This window comes from Eurosta solidaginis, chromosome 2 (assembly GCF_040869045.1).
Source record: "Eurosta solidaginis isolate ZX-2024a chromosome 2, ASM4086904v1, whole genome shotgun sequence".
Lineage (NCBI taxonomy): Eukaryota > Metazoa > Arthropoda > Insecta > Diptera > Tephritidae > Eurosta > Eurosta solidaginis.
Window position 1 is genome coordinate 306,617,961 of NC_090320.1, and position 19,860 is coordinate 306,637,820.

General features: G+C 37.9%; 2 protein-coding genes across 2 annotated transcripts in view; one reads left to right on the forward strand and one right to left on the reverse strand.

The window, feature by feature from the left end:
- LOC137241397 (ras-related and estrogen-regulated growth inhibitor-like protein) overlaps positions 1-19,860 on the forward strand; it is a 260,561-nt gene that overhangs the window by 106,672 nt on the left and 134,029 nt on the right. The window lies entirely within an intron of this gene.
- On the reverse strand, positions 1,863-15,994 carry Ir25a (ionotropic receptor 25a). Its single transcript, XM_067770170.1, has 9 exons — positions 15,789-15,994; positions 6,248-6,397; positions 5,691-6,167; positions 5,391-5,628; positions 5,209-5,323; positions 4,898-5,143; positions 3,370-3,962; positions 2,733-3,248; positions 1,863-2,659 (listed from the first exon to the last, which is right to left on the reverse strand). Exons 1-9 carry the CDS (start codon positions 15,925-15,927, stop codon positions 2,278-2,280), a joined length of 2,856 nt encoding a protein of 951 aa, XP_067626271.1. The 5' UTR covers positions 15,928-15,994; the 3' UTR covers positions 1,863-2,277.

Genomic DNA, 19,860 nt, shown 5'->3' on the forward strand with positions numbered 1-19,860 from the left:
GCTACCAACTCTACTACGAAGGTAGTAGTTATGAGTGGTATCAGCTGTTTGAGTTGTTGGCGCCGTGGGGCGCGAACAGCAGCGGGTACTTTTTGTGGCTTGCTGAGCAGCGGGGCTGCTGGAAGGTAGTGGGGGGGGGGGGGGGGCGCTTAGGCGTAACCTACGGAATGCCCTTGGGCGTGAACAGCAAGGAGCCACAAAAGATTTATAAAAGTTACGTGGACGTCGGGTGTTGGGATCAAGCCCAGAACAACCTGTCCGATGCAACCATCCCTTGCACGAGACACACTGAACAGAGTATGACCGTCCTAAAAAGATTCTATTCAGGCAGATGCAGCAAAACCATTTCTCAGGACCGGGGTCAGGAGACGGACCCGGATTGGATTCGATACCTTCCCGGAGTAAGAGAGTATGGAGCAGTCCAGCTGCAAGGAGCTGCTGGGAGGATGACAATTTGTGGGAGGGACGAAACAAATTAAATGGGGTCACACTGAAATGACAGTCCTTGGTCGGGAAAAATCCCGTGTCGCTCTGGTACATAGAACCGACTGCCTTGGGAAGCGTAAACAATGGGTGCCACTGGGTGGTGTCCTATCCCCACTTTTGTTTAATTTCTACATATCAAAACTACCTTCGCCATCGGAAATAGTTACTATCGCTTTTCAACAGAATAAATGGCTACCTCCCTGATCTCCCCAGTTTTTTCACCTCACGAAACCTGGCATTATCACCGACTAAATCCTCCGCGACCTTATTTACAACATGGACGTCCCAAATGTCGACCATTTTGAACATCCACGTCGATGGCACTACGCTACCGACTGTCCTACACTCCAAAATCTTGTGTGTGGCGTTTGATCAGGATCTACATTTTGGTGAGCATGCAGCCGCAATTGTACCGAAAATCCAGAGCTGTAATAAAATCCTCAAATCTCTTGCTGGCAGTACTTGGGGAAAAGATAAAGAAACGCTCATTACTACTTACAAAGCAATTGGCCAGCCGATTGCATGCTACGCGTCCCCTATATGGTCGCCAAGCCTTAAAACTACTCACTGGAAGAAGCTACAGGCCTGCTCTCAGAATCGCCACGGGCTGTCTTCTTATGTCCCCAGAGCATCACCTAGATAATGAGGTGCGAATACTCCCCATCAGGGAGAGAAATGAGATGCTAACCAAACAGTTCCTGTTGAATCCCCAGAAACCTGGGCATCTCACAGGTATCTGATTGATGAGCCAACACCGCACAGGAGCTTAAGCATTATGAGGAAATACGGCACCTGAGAACTCAGCAGTATGAAGCCAAAAAACACAAGCAGGTCTTCAGTGAACTCCACAAACAGGCGTCGGATCTTTATGCCGGGAATTTCCCGGTGAATCCTGTAATCAAAGAACAGTACCCAAAACTTGCGGAAGAGGAACGCACACTCCCCAGGGAAACACGAGTCACTCTTGCTCAACTTCGTTCTGGATACTGTAACAAGTTAAACTCTTACCTATCCAGAATCCACCCGACATACAAAATGTATGCCCCGCTTGCAATGTGTCCCCACATGACACCAACCATCTCTTTAATTGTAATGTGAAACCAACGCCTCTAACACCCCTCTCATTATAGTCCACCCCTGTTGAAAAAGCAAGTTTCCTTGGAGGATATTGATGACAATTTGTGATCGGTCGCACCTATTGGATGGGGCGAAGCACTGCCACAACAACAACAACAACAACTAAAATATTCTAAAAAATTATTAGTATGGGTCTTTCAAGAATGCTTTTGCACATTGTTATCTAAAGTATTTATAGTGCCTTTTAAAGAATACTTCAATAACAATTTTTTGTAATAATTCAAACGCTTTTATTATTTATTAAATTTTGCATTATCGCATCACTATTTAACATTTGTGAATGCCATTAAAATAAACATCGAGATTTATAAAAAATTGTGCGTGCGTTTTGTTTATTAAAGCATAAAACGAATGTATTAGTAACACCGTCAAACATCCCTGCTAAACAGAGCTGACGGAAACTCCAACACATTAACAGAATTTTTGACATCACTAATGCACTCGCATACATTTTTCCTTTTATTCCTATGGAAAACCATGGTATGTATGTGTATGCATACACGTATACAAAATGTTTACATCAGGTTTGTCATGTCGTTTCTAACAACCTGATAGAAACTTTGCTTTACGCTGTGATGTAAATTTCCATCAGCCATATCTGTCAATTGATACCACAAATGACTGATAGCTCTCTAGCAGGGGTAATTATAAAATTCAAAAGCGTGGTTTAAATGTAGCAGGATACTGCTGGAATCGGGGCCGTAGCATATTACTTCCGATTTTGTTATATTCTTTGCCAGTATGACCGAGTATAACACCTTCGACTCCTTTACCATCCTTCCCAGTGGAATTGGCTTCGATTACATCAACAATGCGTGGATTCTTGCGATATTTATACCACCAATATTCAAAGACCAATGTAATGCAAGCCATTCCGATACCAACAAATATAACAATAAAAACACCACCAATATTATGTATAGATATACCATCCGATTGATCTTCTGCTTTCGGACATTTGGCCTGAGTTTCATCGTTTTTCCACCATTTTTCCTTTAGTTTTTCCAATTGCCGCTTATTAAGCAGAGTTAAAATTCTAATTGAAATGGAAAAATGTTCATTTACATAAATATGGGAAAATCTTTAGGATTAACATCATCATCACTTACGCATTATTGAATTGATCTTTAAGATGTGAACCTTGTTGTACAGCAATCGCATAGGGTTTGCGTGAAAATTCCTCACCGACAGTTTGTAGATCACAGTTGGTCATAACGAGATATCGAATATCTGTTGCATCACCCAAAAAAGCAAAACCCGTGGCCGAAGTGGAGTTGCGTACGCGTTCCACAGCCTCGTCGAGAGTTGATGGTAGTTGCGCCTCTTGCATGGCTTGCCACATTTTCGTGTATTTGTCACTTACCGGGTAATCCCAAACAGCAAGCTTTGAGCGTTCCAATGGCGAAAGCGAATCATTTAGAGACAAGTCTTTCCATATTTCATAAAAACGTTGTTCAATGTCCGCCATGCGTTGAAAATATGTCATTGCTGAAGAACCATTCAGGGGGGCATATAAAATCTTATATTGCTTTGAAAGATCATCGAGGGACTCTACCGGTGTATCGAGACGGGATACAGTTAAAAATGCAGCCAAATTAGCCGTGTATGACGCAATGATAATGAAACTGTTGATCACAAAAAAATTATTTTTAATATTGATGTGAAGCTTTAAGTAAACGATGAATCCCGAATATCTCTTAATAAAATATGAAGGAATTTCATTATCATAAATAGGCATAATCTCACCCAAAAAGCCACCAAGTCGCAGCTACCAAGCGTCCAGAAAGATTTTTCGGTGCTTCACCGCCGCCTTGGGGTGTCAATGAAGTCATGCAAAACCAAAGGCATTCCTTTAGATTGAACTCTCGCTTCTCGTCGTCATCCTTATATTTTTCACGATTGTTCTGATAGCTGTAGGGACTCCAGCGATCGAATACCCACATCAAGAAACTGGTAAAGAAGTAAGCAGCCAATATGCACAGCCAAACGTTCGTCTCGAGCACAGTTAAAAACTTGAATAACGAGCTGGCCACTTGTGGACGTTGCATCATGATCGTAATGCCCACCAGATCGTAGTAGGGTACCGTAAAGTCAATAACTATTTCACGTTCTGCCATTACATGCATCGAACCCAAACCGATGTCGGCCTGTTTGTCCATTAGTTTTTTAACAATTCCATTCCATTCGCCTTTCTCATCCATGTTGCCGAATTTCCCGTCTTCGACTTCTTGTATGGTGTAATCGAAATGCACAATTTGGGCTATCTCGTTGATTAAATCTATACAATAGCCTTTGTAACCTTTTGGTGCATTTTCGTCTTTTATAATAAAAGGAGCTTGCTGTTGGAAGTATGTATTACGAAATCAAATGAGTTACAAAGTTATGAACTTTAGGTCGATTATTTATTTGTTTTTCTACGTTAAGCCTAATGCCTGCTATGTGCTATCCGTAGCACGATGTCTAATCAACACAATGACCGAGACTCACTTCCGGCTACAGAAGCAACAGGTCATGCAAGGTAGAGTTGCAAAGCTATCGATGGCGCTACCCTTAGTTTTTTTTTAGACTCACGTTTTTCTTTTTACAGGAGTTTGCTCCGGTCTTGAAACTTTCAGTCTGTTAGCGAATTCTCGATGGCTACTAGTTCAAGGTCTTCGCACTTACTCCTTTCAGAATCTATTTCTTTCTTTCTAAAGATGTCTCGTCTACCATCAGCTATATTGAGCACACTATAGCTTTTGCACATTCTTATCGTGACTTTCGATCTCAAAGGAGCCCTGAAGGCAAAGCGCCATTAATTATCGTACAAAATAGTTTGCCATGATCGTCCGTATCCGTTTTTCCCTAGCTGGCAATGGTAAGTGCTTTTACACGTCTAGCTTTCTACCTTCCATCTTCCTTCTTATGTCATTCTAATATTCCATTCCTCTTTTCACTCCTCCTACCTCATTGCATTTTCCTCTATTATTTCTCCTCCTCTTCTTCCTCTCTGGCCCCTCTTTATCATCTCTCTCTGGCTACCTTCACGCTATCCTTTTTTTAACCGTTTTCTCCCTCCAAATATTTATTTCCCCTAAAATGTGTGACTCTTACACACACATAACTTTTTATATCTCCTTAAACGGTGTGAATTTTTTAAAATACATAGTCCCAACTCGCCAAAAAAATTGTCTTAGCGTGAGTCGGTTTTGTCGTTTTGGAGAACTCCTCACCCATACATTATAGAAGATAAATTTGTTTAGATATAGAGAAACCCATATACGAGAAAACTTACGACTACGGTAAAGATTCGATAGACGGTGTCGGCTGTTAGATTTTTCATTATTTCTTCATCTTTAACAACTAACGGTGAATCTAAACCCGCCGTCCAAGTACCAATAGACTTGGTATTAACTGAATTGCCTCCACGAATTAGCAGAACATTAATATCCATTTCAAACTTCATATAACTATAGCCATTGAAGGGTTTTCCCGGTTGCGTAACCAATTCAAATGTGCCATAGGAAGTCGGTTCTTGAACCTGCAATTGAAGAAAAATGTACCGTTATTGTGAGCTATTGTGAATGAAAGATAAAGAAACTTGACCATTGTAAAAGCTGTTCTCAAATCGATATTCCGCTCTGGTGTATTCGTGCCCTGAAACTCATCACAGCCAATGTATTCCATATTTTTAGGCCAAGCGCCAGCTTGTAACATTTCCCTAAATATGAACAAAAGTAAGTAAAAGTCCAAGAGTAATACTCAATAAATAAATTGTCTCAACTTGCTTTATAGACAAAACTGTTCGGAGTGCCAAATCAAAGTAAAATGCTGACATTATCTGCGGTTCTTCATTCAAATTGAATGTGGTCTTGAGACGTCCGAAGCGATCACGATTCTGAGCGTATGACATTGGCTTCAAAAACATGATGGTGGCGTTGTCGCGTTGACTACTCACTTCACCCTCACTCTGGGTGATAGCATGCCAAGCGAAGTTTCGTTCAAAATACGCCGGTTTTACCGATTCTGTGAATGGAATTGAAATAGAATAACTCAACCAGAGATCATACATATTTAGTGTTCCATACCCAACACTAATCTTATGGACAGCAAATTTCCCAATATAAAAAAGTTATTTATATCCAAATTGCGCAACTTTTCAATTTGCTCTTCGCGCTCACTTTTGCCCTCTTTAGCAATGCCGGTGATGACATGACGAGTTTGGATATTTTGTAATAAAGATTTGTACTTGTGATCCATGACGAAGGTATCATCATACAGAATGGCGGCATTTGTTATATTCATTTTGCGTACAATACTACGAACAACTTCTGGTATGAGATCGGCTGGGGGCATTACCTGCAGTAAATACTTTTGCTTATTCTCGTCCATATCGCGCCATTGTCGCAAATCTCCTTCCTGCCCATATGACGCACTAACTGTGGGCAAACCTAGTGCTTGAGTGAACGATTTCACTGTCTCTGAAGATATTCCGGTTCTTGTGGTATCAAATACGATATGCGGTGGTTGTTTACGGTCAATGCTTTCGGCATATTTAGAACAAACTAAGAGAAAACAGGAAATAATGATGTTATATCCAGACGAAACCAGAGGAAAGCCATAATCATGTGGATTTGATACTCACTTGACTCCAAAAGTGTTTTTGCATCGGTTTTATTTGCTTCGACCTGATCAATCTGAATTGAAATGCCATAGCTGGGATTCTTCTTAAGGTATGTTGAAACTACGCTGATCGCCTTGGCCGCCGGTTCGTTGTCAGCATCGTTAATGAAAACTGAAATAAAATTAATAAAATTATTCCAGTGCTGGTTTTCACCTCGATATCGGATATGTAAACCTAAATGTCGACCTGGCTGAGCCTTAAATGTGTTTTAAAGATATGATTATCAATCGCAGGATGTAAAACAAATGGCAGAAGGCCGGGTAGATGCAGAGGCAAACCGATCAGAAGAGTAGAGGAAAAAACTGTTAATCAGTTGTTGAGTGATAACTTTCTGAATACACCGTTGAGTAGATATGATCCTCTCAACGCACTATGGTCTGGCGACCGGGGTTTGCTGGCAAAAGTCATTTTCTAAAGTATCCGATATCAATTTTTTTGTTATACCCTCACAAAAATAATACTTCAGACTAAGAAAGTGCATACTTAGTTATTTCTTTAAATATTTGGCAGTAAAGATTTCAGCTGTCAAATTTCGCATTTCGAAAAAAAAAAATTTTTTTTAATAGTTCCTTTTCAGCTTCCTCGTATTTAAAAGTTGTATAATTCCCCGGATAGTGCATATATTTAAAAAATGTGAATGGAGATCAATAAGGAAGGTAATTATTTGTGATTAAAGGAAAAAAAAATTACTATTGATTGCTAGATAAAAATAAACTCAATTTTAAAAGGGGCTCTAATTTTGATGATAATACTCCTAGTTAAGGAGAACTATAAAAAAAGGTTGTCTGACCTAAAACTTCTTTGAGCATAAAATGCATTCAATTTTGAGTTTGAGGGCTGATTATTACGTTGCGCTTTTTTGCGTTTTTTGAATAAAAGCCTTTTTGCTTAGAAAACTCCCACGTGCGTGTTTCCGTACTTTTCGATGTTTGGATAGAAGCAGTGAAAAATGATAAGAAAAAAACCGCTGTTTTCAACTTTTTGTTAAAAAACATAATTAAAGAAAGTACAACTGAAGAATACGTCATATTCCTGAAGCAAAAATCAAGACTAATTTTGAATTCGTTGTTCATCTTAGTTGTAAAAAAGATGTAAAAAAGTGGCAAATTCGCAATGAAGAAAATAAGCGCATAGTTGAAGAAAACAAAAAGAAAATTCAAGACTTGTTTTGGGAAAAACTTGGAATGCATGTTGGTAAACCAAGAGTTGGACGGTTTGGAAATACAAACGACTGGAACACATCACGACACGCTTTCTGGAATGATGAAATATTTGCAGAAATCACTGGTGTTGACAAAGAGCTTATATATAATTTACACATAATACTGACATGCTTGTCATGCCAACTTCCGCTAGACTTAAACCACTTTGAGCTTGTCTATTTCCGAACAGCAGAAATCATGTATCAAAAATATCCTTGGTGCCCGATGACAGCTACCGTACACAAAGTTTTTATTCACTCGAAACAAATTATTAAGAGCATGATACTTCCAGTTGGATATTTTGGGGAAGATGCATCAGAGAGTAGACACAAACTTTATAAATTCGCATGCTCGCATAAAAAGCAGAGTTAATAACCTTGGGGACGTATTTTGCAGAGCCTTGGATACGTCAGACCCACTGATTTCGAGGGGAGTAAGTCTTTCCAGACGGATAAAAAAAAAGGCACGTATGCAACTTCAAGCAGAAGTAAGATCCCTGCTGAGCAGTGCGGATTGCTATTAACCAAGTAATGAAGACCATCAAGACGAAGGAGGGGCGCGATCTAGGGAATTTCGATATCGATGCAAGCTTCGATGCACTTTTATATAGCTTAGAGTTAGACAATGAGATATAGAAACTCATTTAAAATGTTACAGCATTATTTTTGTTACTATAACTACTCTTTTTCTATTGCAATATGTTTGTAGTTTTGAATAAATTAAAACCATATTGTGCAAATATAATCCAAATACAAGTAATCTCGAAATTTACGTCTAACCAAACAAGTTTTATTTGAAACACATCTGATAATATTTAATTTTTCATAATTTTCCCAATCTTTTTCAATAAAAGTAGTATAATCTCAAAACTGAGTATTTGAACTTTTCAAAACTGTATAAAACAGTGTTATTATTGTTACTAGGAAACTAATGGCTGTACTTAAAATGACTTAAGTTAATGGTTAACAGCAAACATGGAACACATCAGGTTGTTTTCTTTTATCGTTCTGTGTTCTTTGAAAATAGCTTGTAAATTAAAAAAAAAAAAAAAAATCGAATCACCCTAATGTAGTTGGTAAAAGATGAAATTCTGACATCATATTCGTGATCAGAGACTTCGAAAACCCTAGCTTTATACAAAATTTTGGATAAAACGGACATATTAATAAAATTGGTCGTCATATTGAATCCGCCATTTTGAATTTTAAAATTCTGACATCAGATTCGAAATTAAAAACCTCGAAACCCCATGTGTACCAATTTTCAAAACAATCGGCTAACTCCACGAATTTTGGCCAGCAAACAGTGCTCGCCGTACCATAGTGCAACGGTTAGAATATTACGTGAAATTATTGAGCAGAAATTTGTTTCTCAACATTTGCTCAACGTGTTTGTTCGGCTGTGCTTTGACATTTTAAAGTTATGAACTTTAGGTCCTCTTATGGTGAAGTGTAAAAAATAATTTAAGAAATATTTTCCTTAAAATTTGCTAGTTATTTCATTTGGCAGTTTGCTCAACTCGCCGTTCATAGAACAAATTTTCTATCACTCAATTGGCGGAAACAATAAAAAACAAGTAAGGACGTGACTGTCTTCGGCTGTGCCGAAGACTCCATACCTTTCATGAATGGGGCTGAACAAATAATCGGATGTATAAGATAAGAAATATATAGTGAACTGATGTACATACCTAAACCATTTTTAAGATAAATATAAAATAAAAAAATGGCAAAAAACCCCCTTATCTGAACGATCGGTTGTATGGGATATATATTATATATAGCTCCGATCGAAATGATTTTTACAGGAAATCTTCTATGATATATTGGAATAAATATCACCAAGTTTAACGTTTTTATATTTGAAATTAAGGGAGAAATTGCCAAAAATCTTTCTATCTGAACGATCGGTTGTATGGGATATATATTATATATAGCTCCGATCGAAATGATTTTTTCATAAAATCTTCTATGATATATTAGAATAAATATCACCAAGTTTAACGTTTTTATATTTGAAATTAAGGGAGAAATTGCCAAAAATCTTTCTATCTGAACGATCGGTTGTATGGGATATATATTATATATAGCTCCGATCAAAGTGATTTTTTCAGGATATCTTCTATGATATATTAGAATATATATCACCGAGTTTCACATTTATACTTTCTACATTGCGGCAGGAATGACCCAAATCGTCTTATCTGAACGATCGGTTGTATGGGAGATATATGTTATAGTGGTCCGATCCTACCGGATCCGACAAATGTCTAATATAATACAAAAATACATCCTTGTGCCAAATTTCATTGAGATATCTCAAAATTTGAGGGACTAGTTTGCGTTCAAACAGACAGACGGACGGACAGAGGGACATGGCTATATCAACTCAGTTCGTCGCCCTGATCAATTCGGTATACTTAATGGTGAGTCTATCTTGTATATTTCTCAACGTTACAAACATCGGACCAAAGTTAATATACCATTTCATGTTCATGAAAGGTATAATAATGTTCTCGGAAAGCGCCCATTGTTACTCATACGCCATGTCACACACACCCCTGAATAAATAATTGTTTATTGTATTTGCGAACAGTGAAACATATAGACATACGTAAACATAACATTTTCAGGATAGCTTTGTAGCAGCCCGGAGGAGCGAGTTAATTACGATGCGGTTTGCTTGAAATTTGATAAATAAGTGGTTTTCTGTTTTACGGTATTTATTTTCAGTAATAGAGCGAAAGATGGACCTTTTTGGAAAAGAAGTGGAAGATAGAAAGAAGTAGAAGAATAAAACAAGGAAATGGTAGAAAGAGAAGAATCGTGAGAGAAAAGATAGTGAGTAAATGACAGAAAGGAAAGTGTTGCAGTTAACTTTTAAATAAAAAGTTGTATGTGTTTGTGTCCTATGGGCGTCCAAAGTAATTAACAGACCTTGACGTTCACGTGGTATTATTCATGCTGTATAGAAATTTGGAAAAGTGGATGGCGCCACGCCTCAGGCAATATCAATTTCGTTGTGTGAAAAATCCGAGTCTGCTTCACTTAAACTATTGATAATTGAACATATGCACTTTCACTCTTTATACTCATTTCTATAGCAAAACGTTAGTAACCAAATAAAATGGATTTTTCAAGTAAAGACAGCAGTATGAAATTAGTAATGACTAGAAATGGATATAAAAAAAATTGCCCTCTCTCTGATAGCTAACGTTATATATGTGATGAGGCGTTTTTTAAAATATACAAAAAAATTACAGCAAATTGGCGGGACGGGACCTACTTGTTTTATGCCGACTCCGAATGGCATCTGCAAGGCAGATGAGTTTCCACTGAGAGTTTTCATGGCAGAAATACACTCGGAGTGCTTGCCAAACACTGCCGAGGGGCGACCCTGCTCAGAAACATTTTCTTCTAATTGAAAAACCTTCTTTCTAAAATTTTGAGGTTGCTTTGCCGGCGGCGTGAACCTAGAAAAAAAACAAAAATAAATATATTGTGGCGAATGTTGACATCATTAGGCTGTTAGTAAATAATCACGCAACAACAAAAAAATGAAGCAGCCACTCTTATATACATGTCCACGTTAAAGCTAGCAACACGTATGTAGAAGGCGACGAAGAGATATCACACACACACACATGTAGTCATCAGCCGAAGTTACTCACACATACACGCGATATGGCTATAAACTACAAATATACACGTTTATAGCTGGTAACCAAGCAGAAGATTCTAGAAGGTGAAACGTCTAGACCTTGGGAGAAATATGCGGACGAAGCAACAGAGAGTATAAAAAAAGTGCAAGCTGAGTGTTCAGTAATTAGTTTGATTTAAACACGCTGTTGTGAAGTACGTGATATTGAAATATAGTTGTACTACTCTCAAGTAGACTAAATAAAGACCATATTGCAATACTGAATATTGGAGTGATTTATTCAACAGTTTAGCGATTCGAAAGTTAGCAGAAGGTCAGAAATAAGCGGAATTTCCCAAAATTCGTCACCAATTGTAATCAGAATAGGAATAAATTCTGAAGATTTTGAATACAACTTGGATATGGCAAAGTTGAGTGAATTTAAGATCCAGCAACTGAAGAAGGAGTTGAAAACCCGTGGATTGGATACATACTTACTTACTTAATTGGCGCTTAACCGTCTAAACGATTATGGCCGTCCAACAAGGTGCACCAGTCGCTCCTTCGCTCCGCCAACCGGCGCCAATTGGTCACAACAAGGGAGTATAAATTGTTTTCCACCTGGCCCTTCCAACGTAGTGGGGGCCGCCCTCTACCTCTGCTTCCATAGGCGGGTTCCGATAGAAACACTTTCTTGGCCGGAGCATCATCTTTCATTCGCATAACATGGCCTAGCCAGCGCAGCCGCTGCGTTTTAATTCGCTGGGCTATGTGGATGTCTGCGTATAGCTCGTACAGCGCATCATTAAATCTTCTTCGGTACTCGCCATCGCCAACGCGTAGAGGTCAATAAATCTGTCGAAGAACTTTTCTCTCGAACACTCCCAAAGCCGCTTCATCTGCTGTTGTCATGGTCCATACTTGTGCCGTATAAAGCAGGACGGGTACGATAAGTGACTTGTAGAGTATGATTTTCGTTCGCCGAGAGAGGACTTTACTTTTCAGTTGCCTAACTAGTCCAAAGTAGCATTTATTGGCAAGATTGATTCTTCGCTGGATTTCAGTACTGGTGTTGTTGCTAGTGTTGATGCTGGTTCCCAAAAATATTACTGGCAATAAATCCGAGCTACAAACACGACTAAAGGTAGAAGAAACAATGCTGAAGAGTATGTCTTTCATTCTGATAGCGACAAGACAACAACAAAAATGGAAGAAAAAAACGAAACACCGCAGACCGTGACGAGCACAGACTTTAACTTGATATCTGCACAAATATCGACAATGGCATCTCAGATGGAGTCAAAGGAGGCACGCATTTCATAAATGTCGTCGCAAATGTCATCTCAATTGGTAGAACAGAAGACATGTATATCATCTCAACTGGAAGCGCAAGAAGCACGTATATCTGAAATGCCGACACAAATTTCGGAACAGATATCATCGCAGCTCTTTGCGAAACTGGAAGAGCAGGATGCAACAATTTTACAACTCGAGGACACAATTGGTGCCGAGATAGAAGCGTTGAAAGGTCTTTTGGAGCAGTTACAACGAAATCGGGCAGCTGTTCCAGCGAGCAATCCGAGGGTAAAAACTCCATCTTTTGACGGCTGTGTTCCTTTCCAGGTATTCAAGCTTCAATTTGAGAAGGCGTCCGTAGTGAACAACTGGAATGCGGAAGATAACGTTTTTGCACTGATCGTGGCATTGAAAGGGCCTGCAGCTGAAATCTTAGAGACTATCCCAGAGTACGAGCGGAACAGTTATGAAGCATTGATGGCCGCTGTCGAGAGACGTTACGGAAGCGAGCATAGGAAACAGATATACCAAATAGACTTGCAAAACCGTTACCAAAAGGCGAATGAGACTTTGGAGGAATTTGCCTCGGAAGTTGAAAGATTGGCTCATCTCGCAAATGCAGAAGCACTAGTGGAATACACCGACGGGGTTAGAGCTTTATAAATGGAATACGGGATGTCGAAACGAAACGAGCTACATATGCGAATCCAAAACCAACATTTGCAGAAACGGTATCACATGCATTGACTCAGGAACCAGCCTCACTTCTGAGCAAGCCAGCTTTCAAAGGACGCCGTGTGGAAGTAGAAAGGCCAGACTGGGTGAACAAAATATTGGAGGTACTGAAAGGATCGCGAAAGCAGTGTGCTTCAAATGCGGGAAGCCAAGTCATATTACACATCATTGCGGTCTTGACCCTAGTGGTTCCAACAGCATGGGTGGTCGTATGTATAAAGCTGGAGGAGATGAGCAAGAGCGAGTCAGATGTAAAGATCGAGAACTTGCCCCCGCTATTGAATGTGATGTGATATCTGTATCACAAATCGGAAGATAATCGAGCAGTCTTACCATCAGAGGAAACGTGGAATGCAAAGAGCATGTACTGACTGTAGGTACGGGGGCATCTCATTCCTTAATCCGCTCTGACTTGGTCAACAGGAGAGTAAAACCGTTACCTGGAGCAATATTGCGTACGGTCACTGGCGAGTATAATCATGTCCAAGGAGAAGTGGTATGTGAGGTCTTAATTGGAAAGGTCACGGTTCTACACAAATTCGTTGTGGCAGAGATCGTCGATGAAGTAATATTGGGAGTGGACTTCTTAGTTGACCATGACATCAGGATCGATATGCAGAAAAGGATTGTGCACTATAAGAACAAGGATGTGCCATTTAACTTCAGTTTGGAGGAAGGGTTCAGCAGTAAGCGAGTGCTGGTGGAGGAGGCAGAGACCACAAAAGTCAAAGAAAGTAGATCGGGAAAATGTTGATGGAACGAATGCGCCAAACAAATCAAAACCGAAGGTACCTGCGAGAAAAACACTGGCATAGGGTGGTTCATTTGGATAGGCTAGTAGCGGTTAGATCGAGAGATTTGTCTGATCGGGACGATGAAGGGCTGTGACATCACTAGTCTGCTAGTAAATAAACATCCAATAACAAAAGAATGAAGCAGCCACTCTTATATATTAGTCCACGTTAAAGCTAGCAAAACTTATGTAGAAGGCGACGAAGAGATATCACACACTCATAAACATGTAGTCATCAGCCGAAGTAGTTACTCACACATGCAAGCGATATGGCTATAAATTACAAATATACACGTTTATAGCTGGTAACCAAGAAGAAGATTCTAGTAGTTGAAACGTCTAGACATTTGGATAAATATGCGGACGAAGCAACAGAGAGTATAAAAGCAGCGCAAGCTGAGTATTCAGTAATCAGTTTGATTTAAGCACGCTGTTGTGAAGTACGTGATATTGAAGGACAATTGTACTACCCTCAAGTAGACTAAATAAAGTCATATTGCAATACTGAATATTGGAGTGATTTATTCAACAGTTTAGCGATTCGAACATTAGCAGAAGGTTTGGAATAAGCGGAATTTCCAAAAAAATCGTTACAATATAATAACATCATACTACGCCAACGACATAGCGCTCCATTATTAACTTACGGCGCTGTCAAAGTGTTAAAGCGAAGTTATGTGGCAAAAGCTTGTGCACATGCATTTCAGCCCTAAATGCTTTATAAAAAGTTTTTTATTATTGTTGTTTATAATATTTTTTGCAGGGTAGTACACCGTGTGTAGTTTGTCAACTACAAATGCATACACATACATACGTATTTCGACACGCATACTATACCATAAAAAATCGATCGAACTTATTTTGTATTGACATCAAAAGTTTACTCAATAACACAGTGCTACAAAGTTTCAAAACCTTGGCTGCTCCTATTTCCATGCAAAAGAAATAAATCAAAATATTTCTTAAGCGTTTACTTAAGAGCTACGTAGGACCCCTAAGACACGACAGCATTTTTGGATTTTCTACATGCATCACTGAGATTTTAAGTGTTTACCTCTACAACTCTGGTATTTGCGAAATATCAATTTTAAGATTTTATACATTTTCTGATTTTCGATGAATATAAAACTTTTGCTCTCATACAATTTTGTATGAACATGGATAAACTAGTTGATCTAAACTTGGCATTAGGTGTGTGAACCTCTTGAACAAAAGCAAAAATAAGGTATAACAAAGCCCTTTATGAGCCCATTCACTAATATTTTTTAGCTTGGAAAACTTAAATTCCCATATTTCGTACAGAAAAAAAGCAATTCGATGAATTCTTGAAATTGTATTATATTCGCGCATAAATAAGAAAAATACAAAGTTATGGAGAAAACCCAAAGGTGAAGTCGTGTCTATAGACTGTAACAAAATATAATTTCCATAAAAGAATCCCTGCAATTTTTGGTGTAGCACAGTGTAATTACAATTTGGGTAAACATTTCGGATATTTGCTACTTCATAGTTTATTTATAGAGGTTATGTTATTTATGATTGCTCGAGAAAACAATTATTTCTTATGACAAAATTCAGGCTGCATCACCTTTATTAAAATTGGGTTAAAAAGTTGTTTAAATGAGGGAATAGCTCTAAATTTTTCATTTATATTAAAAAAATATTTATCTATGCATGCCTTCAGGGTGAGTCAGTTGGATCTTTAAAAAAATATATAACTTTATTTAGCTAAATTTGATTTGTTTACGAAAATGTAAAGTTTTATTTCATTTATTTTATACATAAATATATATGTATGTACGTGTATATACATAATTTAACTTTGTTTTATACTCACAAACATTTATATTTTGATTGGTTTGTCCAGCACTTAAATGTGCAAATAATAATAATTTTAATATAAAAAAAATAAAGTTAAATGATTTACAAAATTTCCGCTGCATTTTATTTAAATCATGTGAAAATATTTTATTCATACTAATTCATTTTTGTTAGAGCGAAATATTGACTTAGTTAAAATTGAAATCTAAACCGCACTGAATTAAGGATCAAAACGTACTACGTGGCTCATTACAAAAAGAGACAAACTGGACATATTCGACGATTCGGCCAATGGCCAATTACCAACGTTCAATGCTCATTCACAGTGCAGTCAATGGTGTGCCAACAATTCATGTTGTTGTTGCTTTGTTGTATTACTAAATAAATTATTAACATATACAAAAGGGATATTTGTAAATGCCTTATGTATGTATGCACATTAGGCTGTCTCACCATGCAAATGAAAAAAAAGTGTGCCCAATAATCGGCATAATAAATTATATTGAATTTATTATGGGAAGACATCGTAAAGTACTATTGTACAAACGCCCGAAAATTATTGTGGCTCTGTAACAACGAGCACAGAGAATATTAAATATGAAATATTCGAAAAAAAAAATGTTCTAATGCAATATTGCTGGTTCTGCGGTAATATATCAAAAAATCTTTAGGAATAACACTTAATAACAGTTTCCGAACCTTAATCCTTCTTTTCCAAACTCTACGAAAAAATATGTATTTTTAATTTTCTTTATCAAAAAAAATAAATAAATGTAAGGCGCGATAACCTCCGAAGAGATCTAAGGCCGAGCTTCTCTTCCAATTTGCGTCGTGCACCTCTTGATTTTCCCTACAAATTGGACGGACGGGACCCACATGTTTTATGCCGACTCCGAACGGCATCTGCAAGGCAGATGAGTTTTCACTGAGAGCTTTTCATGGCAGAAATACACTCGGAGCGCTTTCCAGACACTGCCGAGGGGCGACCCCGCTTAGAAAAATTTTCTTCTAATTGAAAAACCCTATTTCTAAAATTTTGATGTTGCTTTGCCCGGGGTTTGAACCCAGGGCATTCGGTGTGGTAGGCGGAGCACGCTACTATCACTCTACGGTGGCCGCCAATTTTCTTTATCAGGCTCACATTTATTTGCAACCATATGAGATATTTTCATAGCCGACTTGAACTATCTTTTTGTAATTTATCTGATAATTGTTATTATTGACAGGGTTGGGCGGATTGGATTACTGCACCAGACTTCATTACCAGTTGAGTGGTTATGCAAAAAAAGCAAGCCCCACTCAGTTATAGTGGTAGTGAAGCTGGAAAGTTTTTTCACTAAAATTTAAAGTCTGCGCCCGTATCGTGTTATACGATCCGTGATCGAAATCAATTTCTTTAAATCGCAATAGCTCTGAAACAGTTAATCGGATTAGGGAAATATGTGAAATGGTGGTTACCAGTACTCATTAGATCCAGAACTTATTATAAAAAAGTGCACAACATTTTTTGGAATATAGTGCAATGCAATTAAAATTTAGTGCACTATCCCCAACTATGCTTATAGGGCAGCAATAAAAAAAGTATGTTAGAGATAGGGAGTGTCGTGTTCGTTTAAAGTATCCAGTTTTGGATTGATAACATGGCTTTCAATATAAAATATGATTAACATATAGCACACACGATAAATAGGAGACTTGAATTGCCTTATTTGAAAAGGTTTCCAAAAAACTTGGTTCATGTCCTTTTTTCTTTCGGTTTAAGTTTGAAATATGAGAAATTAAACAGCTTAATAGGAATTATTTTTCATATCTATCTATTGCGGGGGTTCTTATCAATCAAATAAATAATTTTTCCAGTCTCACCTCTTCAGGCGGTAATGCCTAATTCAAAAATGTTACATATAAACTTTGGTCCTATTTGCAGAAAGTGTCGCACAGAAAAGTTAAGATTTTAATATATTGAGCCTTCATATGGTAATCTGAGCTTGGATCCGTGTACAACACTCTTTAATCGTCTTAAAACGGGACTAAAATTTATATGTGATATCGCACGTTTTATTGTATACTGATTCAATTTAAAACTCTGATTTTTTGAGATATTATGACAGAGCAAAAACCCAACTGACGAGACTATGCTGACACTTATAGAATACTCAAAATACCAAAAAAGCGGACATTGCTGCATTCGAAGAAATTGAAATTGAAAAAATAAAACTTTGCGTTTTCTCAAAAAAATTACGTTTTGGATTACATTTGTTTACAAAATATATGTAATACTCCTATATTGCTAATAGAAAATGCTCGCCATGAGTTTTGATTTCGAAATCAAAACAAGACAGCCTATAAAATTTTTGTGATTGTAGCAGCATAAGTGTGACAAGAAAAAATTTATATTTAAGTACATTCGATTATTGAATACAAAAACAAAAACGTGTAAACCGCAATATATCGGCACTCTGATGTTTGGGAATGTACCTAGCCTTTTGTAGCAATATAGGAGTATTACATATATGGTGTACAATAAAACGTGCGGTATATCTGACCTAGGTTTTCCCATGAGTCTAAAAAAAAAAAAAAATTATTTGAGTTATTAGGATCACCCTATTGTATATGCATTTATATATTTATATACCTCCACAAACATATGTATATATGACGGCCGCCGTGATGTGGTGGTAGCGTGCCCTGCCTACCATATCGGAGATCCTGCGATCAATTCCTAGGCAAAGCAACATCAAAAATTTATAATCAAGTTTTTTTATTTAGAAAAAAGATTTTCACAGCAGGGCCATTAGGAGTCGGCATAAAATATGTAGGTCCCGTCCCATCGATTTGTAGGAAAAAAACGACGCAAATTGGAAGAGAAGCTCGGGCTAAATCTCCTCGCAGGTATATCGCACCTTGTGTTTTATTTTATATATGCACGAAGTTACAGTTATATTCCTTCACTATTTGTAAATGTTTATAACATCAATACATATCCTTACTCGAGTGTAATTATGTATGAACATATGTGATATGCATTTCTACAGGTGCGTCAAAGTAGTCGGCATCGCACACGTGGAGCTTTAGGTGATTAAACAATGAGGAGGGGAAACAAATTGTCATTAATATAGAAATACACACATATATGCAATAAGACGAGCTTCAGATTTAAAAATAAACCAATAGCGAAATTTCTTTTAACATTGCATTTTTTTGGGGGGAATGGTAAATACTAAATTTAAATTTAAGAACTTTCTGTAAGTATCCTAGTTTGTTTTCTCATGGTCTTGTCCGTTATTTTAACGTCCCATCACGAGTGTCAAGACATTACAAACCTCTTCTTTTGAGGCAGTGTAGAACTAACTTTGAATTGAATGAACCTTTTCGGTGTTTGTGTCATGATTTTAACACTCATTCTAATTCATTTGATATAACGGATTCACTTTTTACCATAAAGAAAACTGTCTTATCCTATCTTAACTCGTAACAAAGAAAAAAAAAAAAAACAATCGAATAAACTAAAAATGTTCTGTAATTTAACAATGTAGTATGTATAAGTATAATTTCTAACTGTTATGTAATTTCTAACTGTTATGTATAGTACTCAGCTGATGATTTTTATTCTGTAGCTGAGCAGTTTTAGATCTCGACGCTTAACAAACTTCCGCCTATCAACAACTCGGCAAAAATAAAAACAAATCCGTGCGTCATGCGGATGCGCCCCTCGCGCCGGTCGGGAGGGCTTTGGATGGTATTAATCCGTTGGCTATTATTATAATTTTTTTTTTTTGTTACGTGGAAGGAGGAAATGCTTTATGCGCTAACCGGGTTGTTAAGCCTCGGTGCTACTCTCTGTAGCAGCGCGCCTCTCCGAGTGTGGGACTCCCTTTCTTTTTCTTCATGGGCTACCCACTAAAACCTAACCTCCCACGGCCCGCGCATTTTCCGCACCTGGGACCGTGTTTAGCATAACTTCGGGTACGGAAGCGCGCTACGTGAGCTCTTTGGCTACTCTCACGTTATTGGGCTAAGCAACCATCTTGCCGTTTAGCGAGGAGAATATTCCTTGAGTATCTGCTGACCATGTCCCATCTGTCATTTCC

Coding starts and splice junctions, on each gene's coding strand:
- Ir25a (XM_067770170.1), bottom strand. CDS start 15,927: ATGAATAAAATATTTTCACATGATTTAAATAAAATGCAGCGGAAATTT. Junction 5,629..5,690: donor GTCCATAAGATTAGTGTTGG/GTATGGAACACT, acceptor TTCCATTCACAG/AATCGGTAAAACCGGCGTAT. Junction 5,144..5,208: donor TGAGAACAGCTTTTACAATG/GTCAAGTTTCTT, acceptor CTTCAATTGCAG/GTTCAAGAACCGACTTCCTA.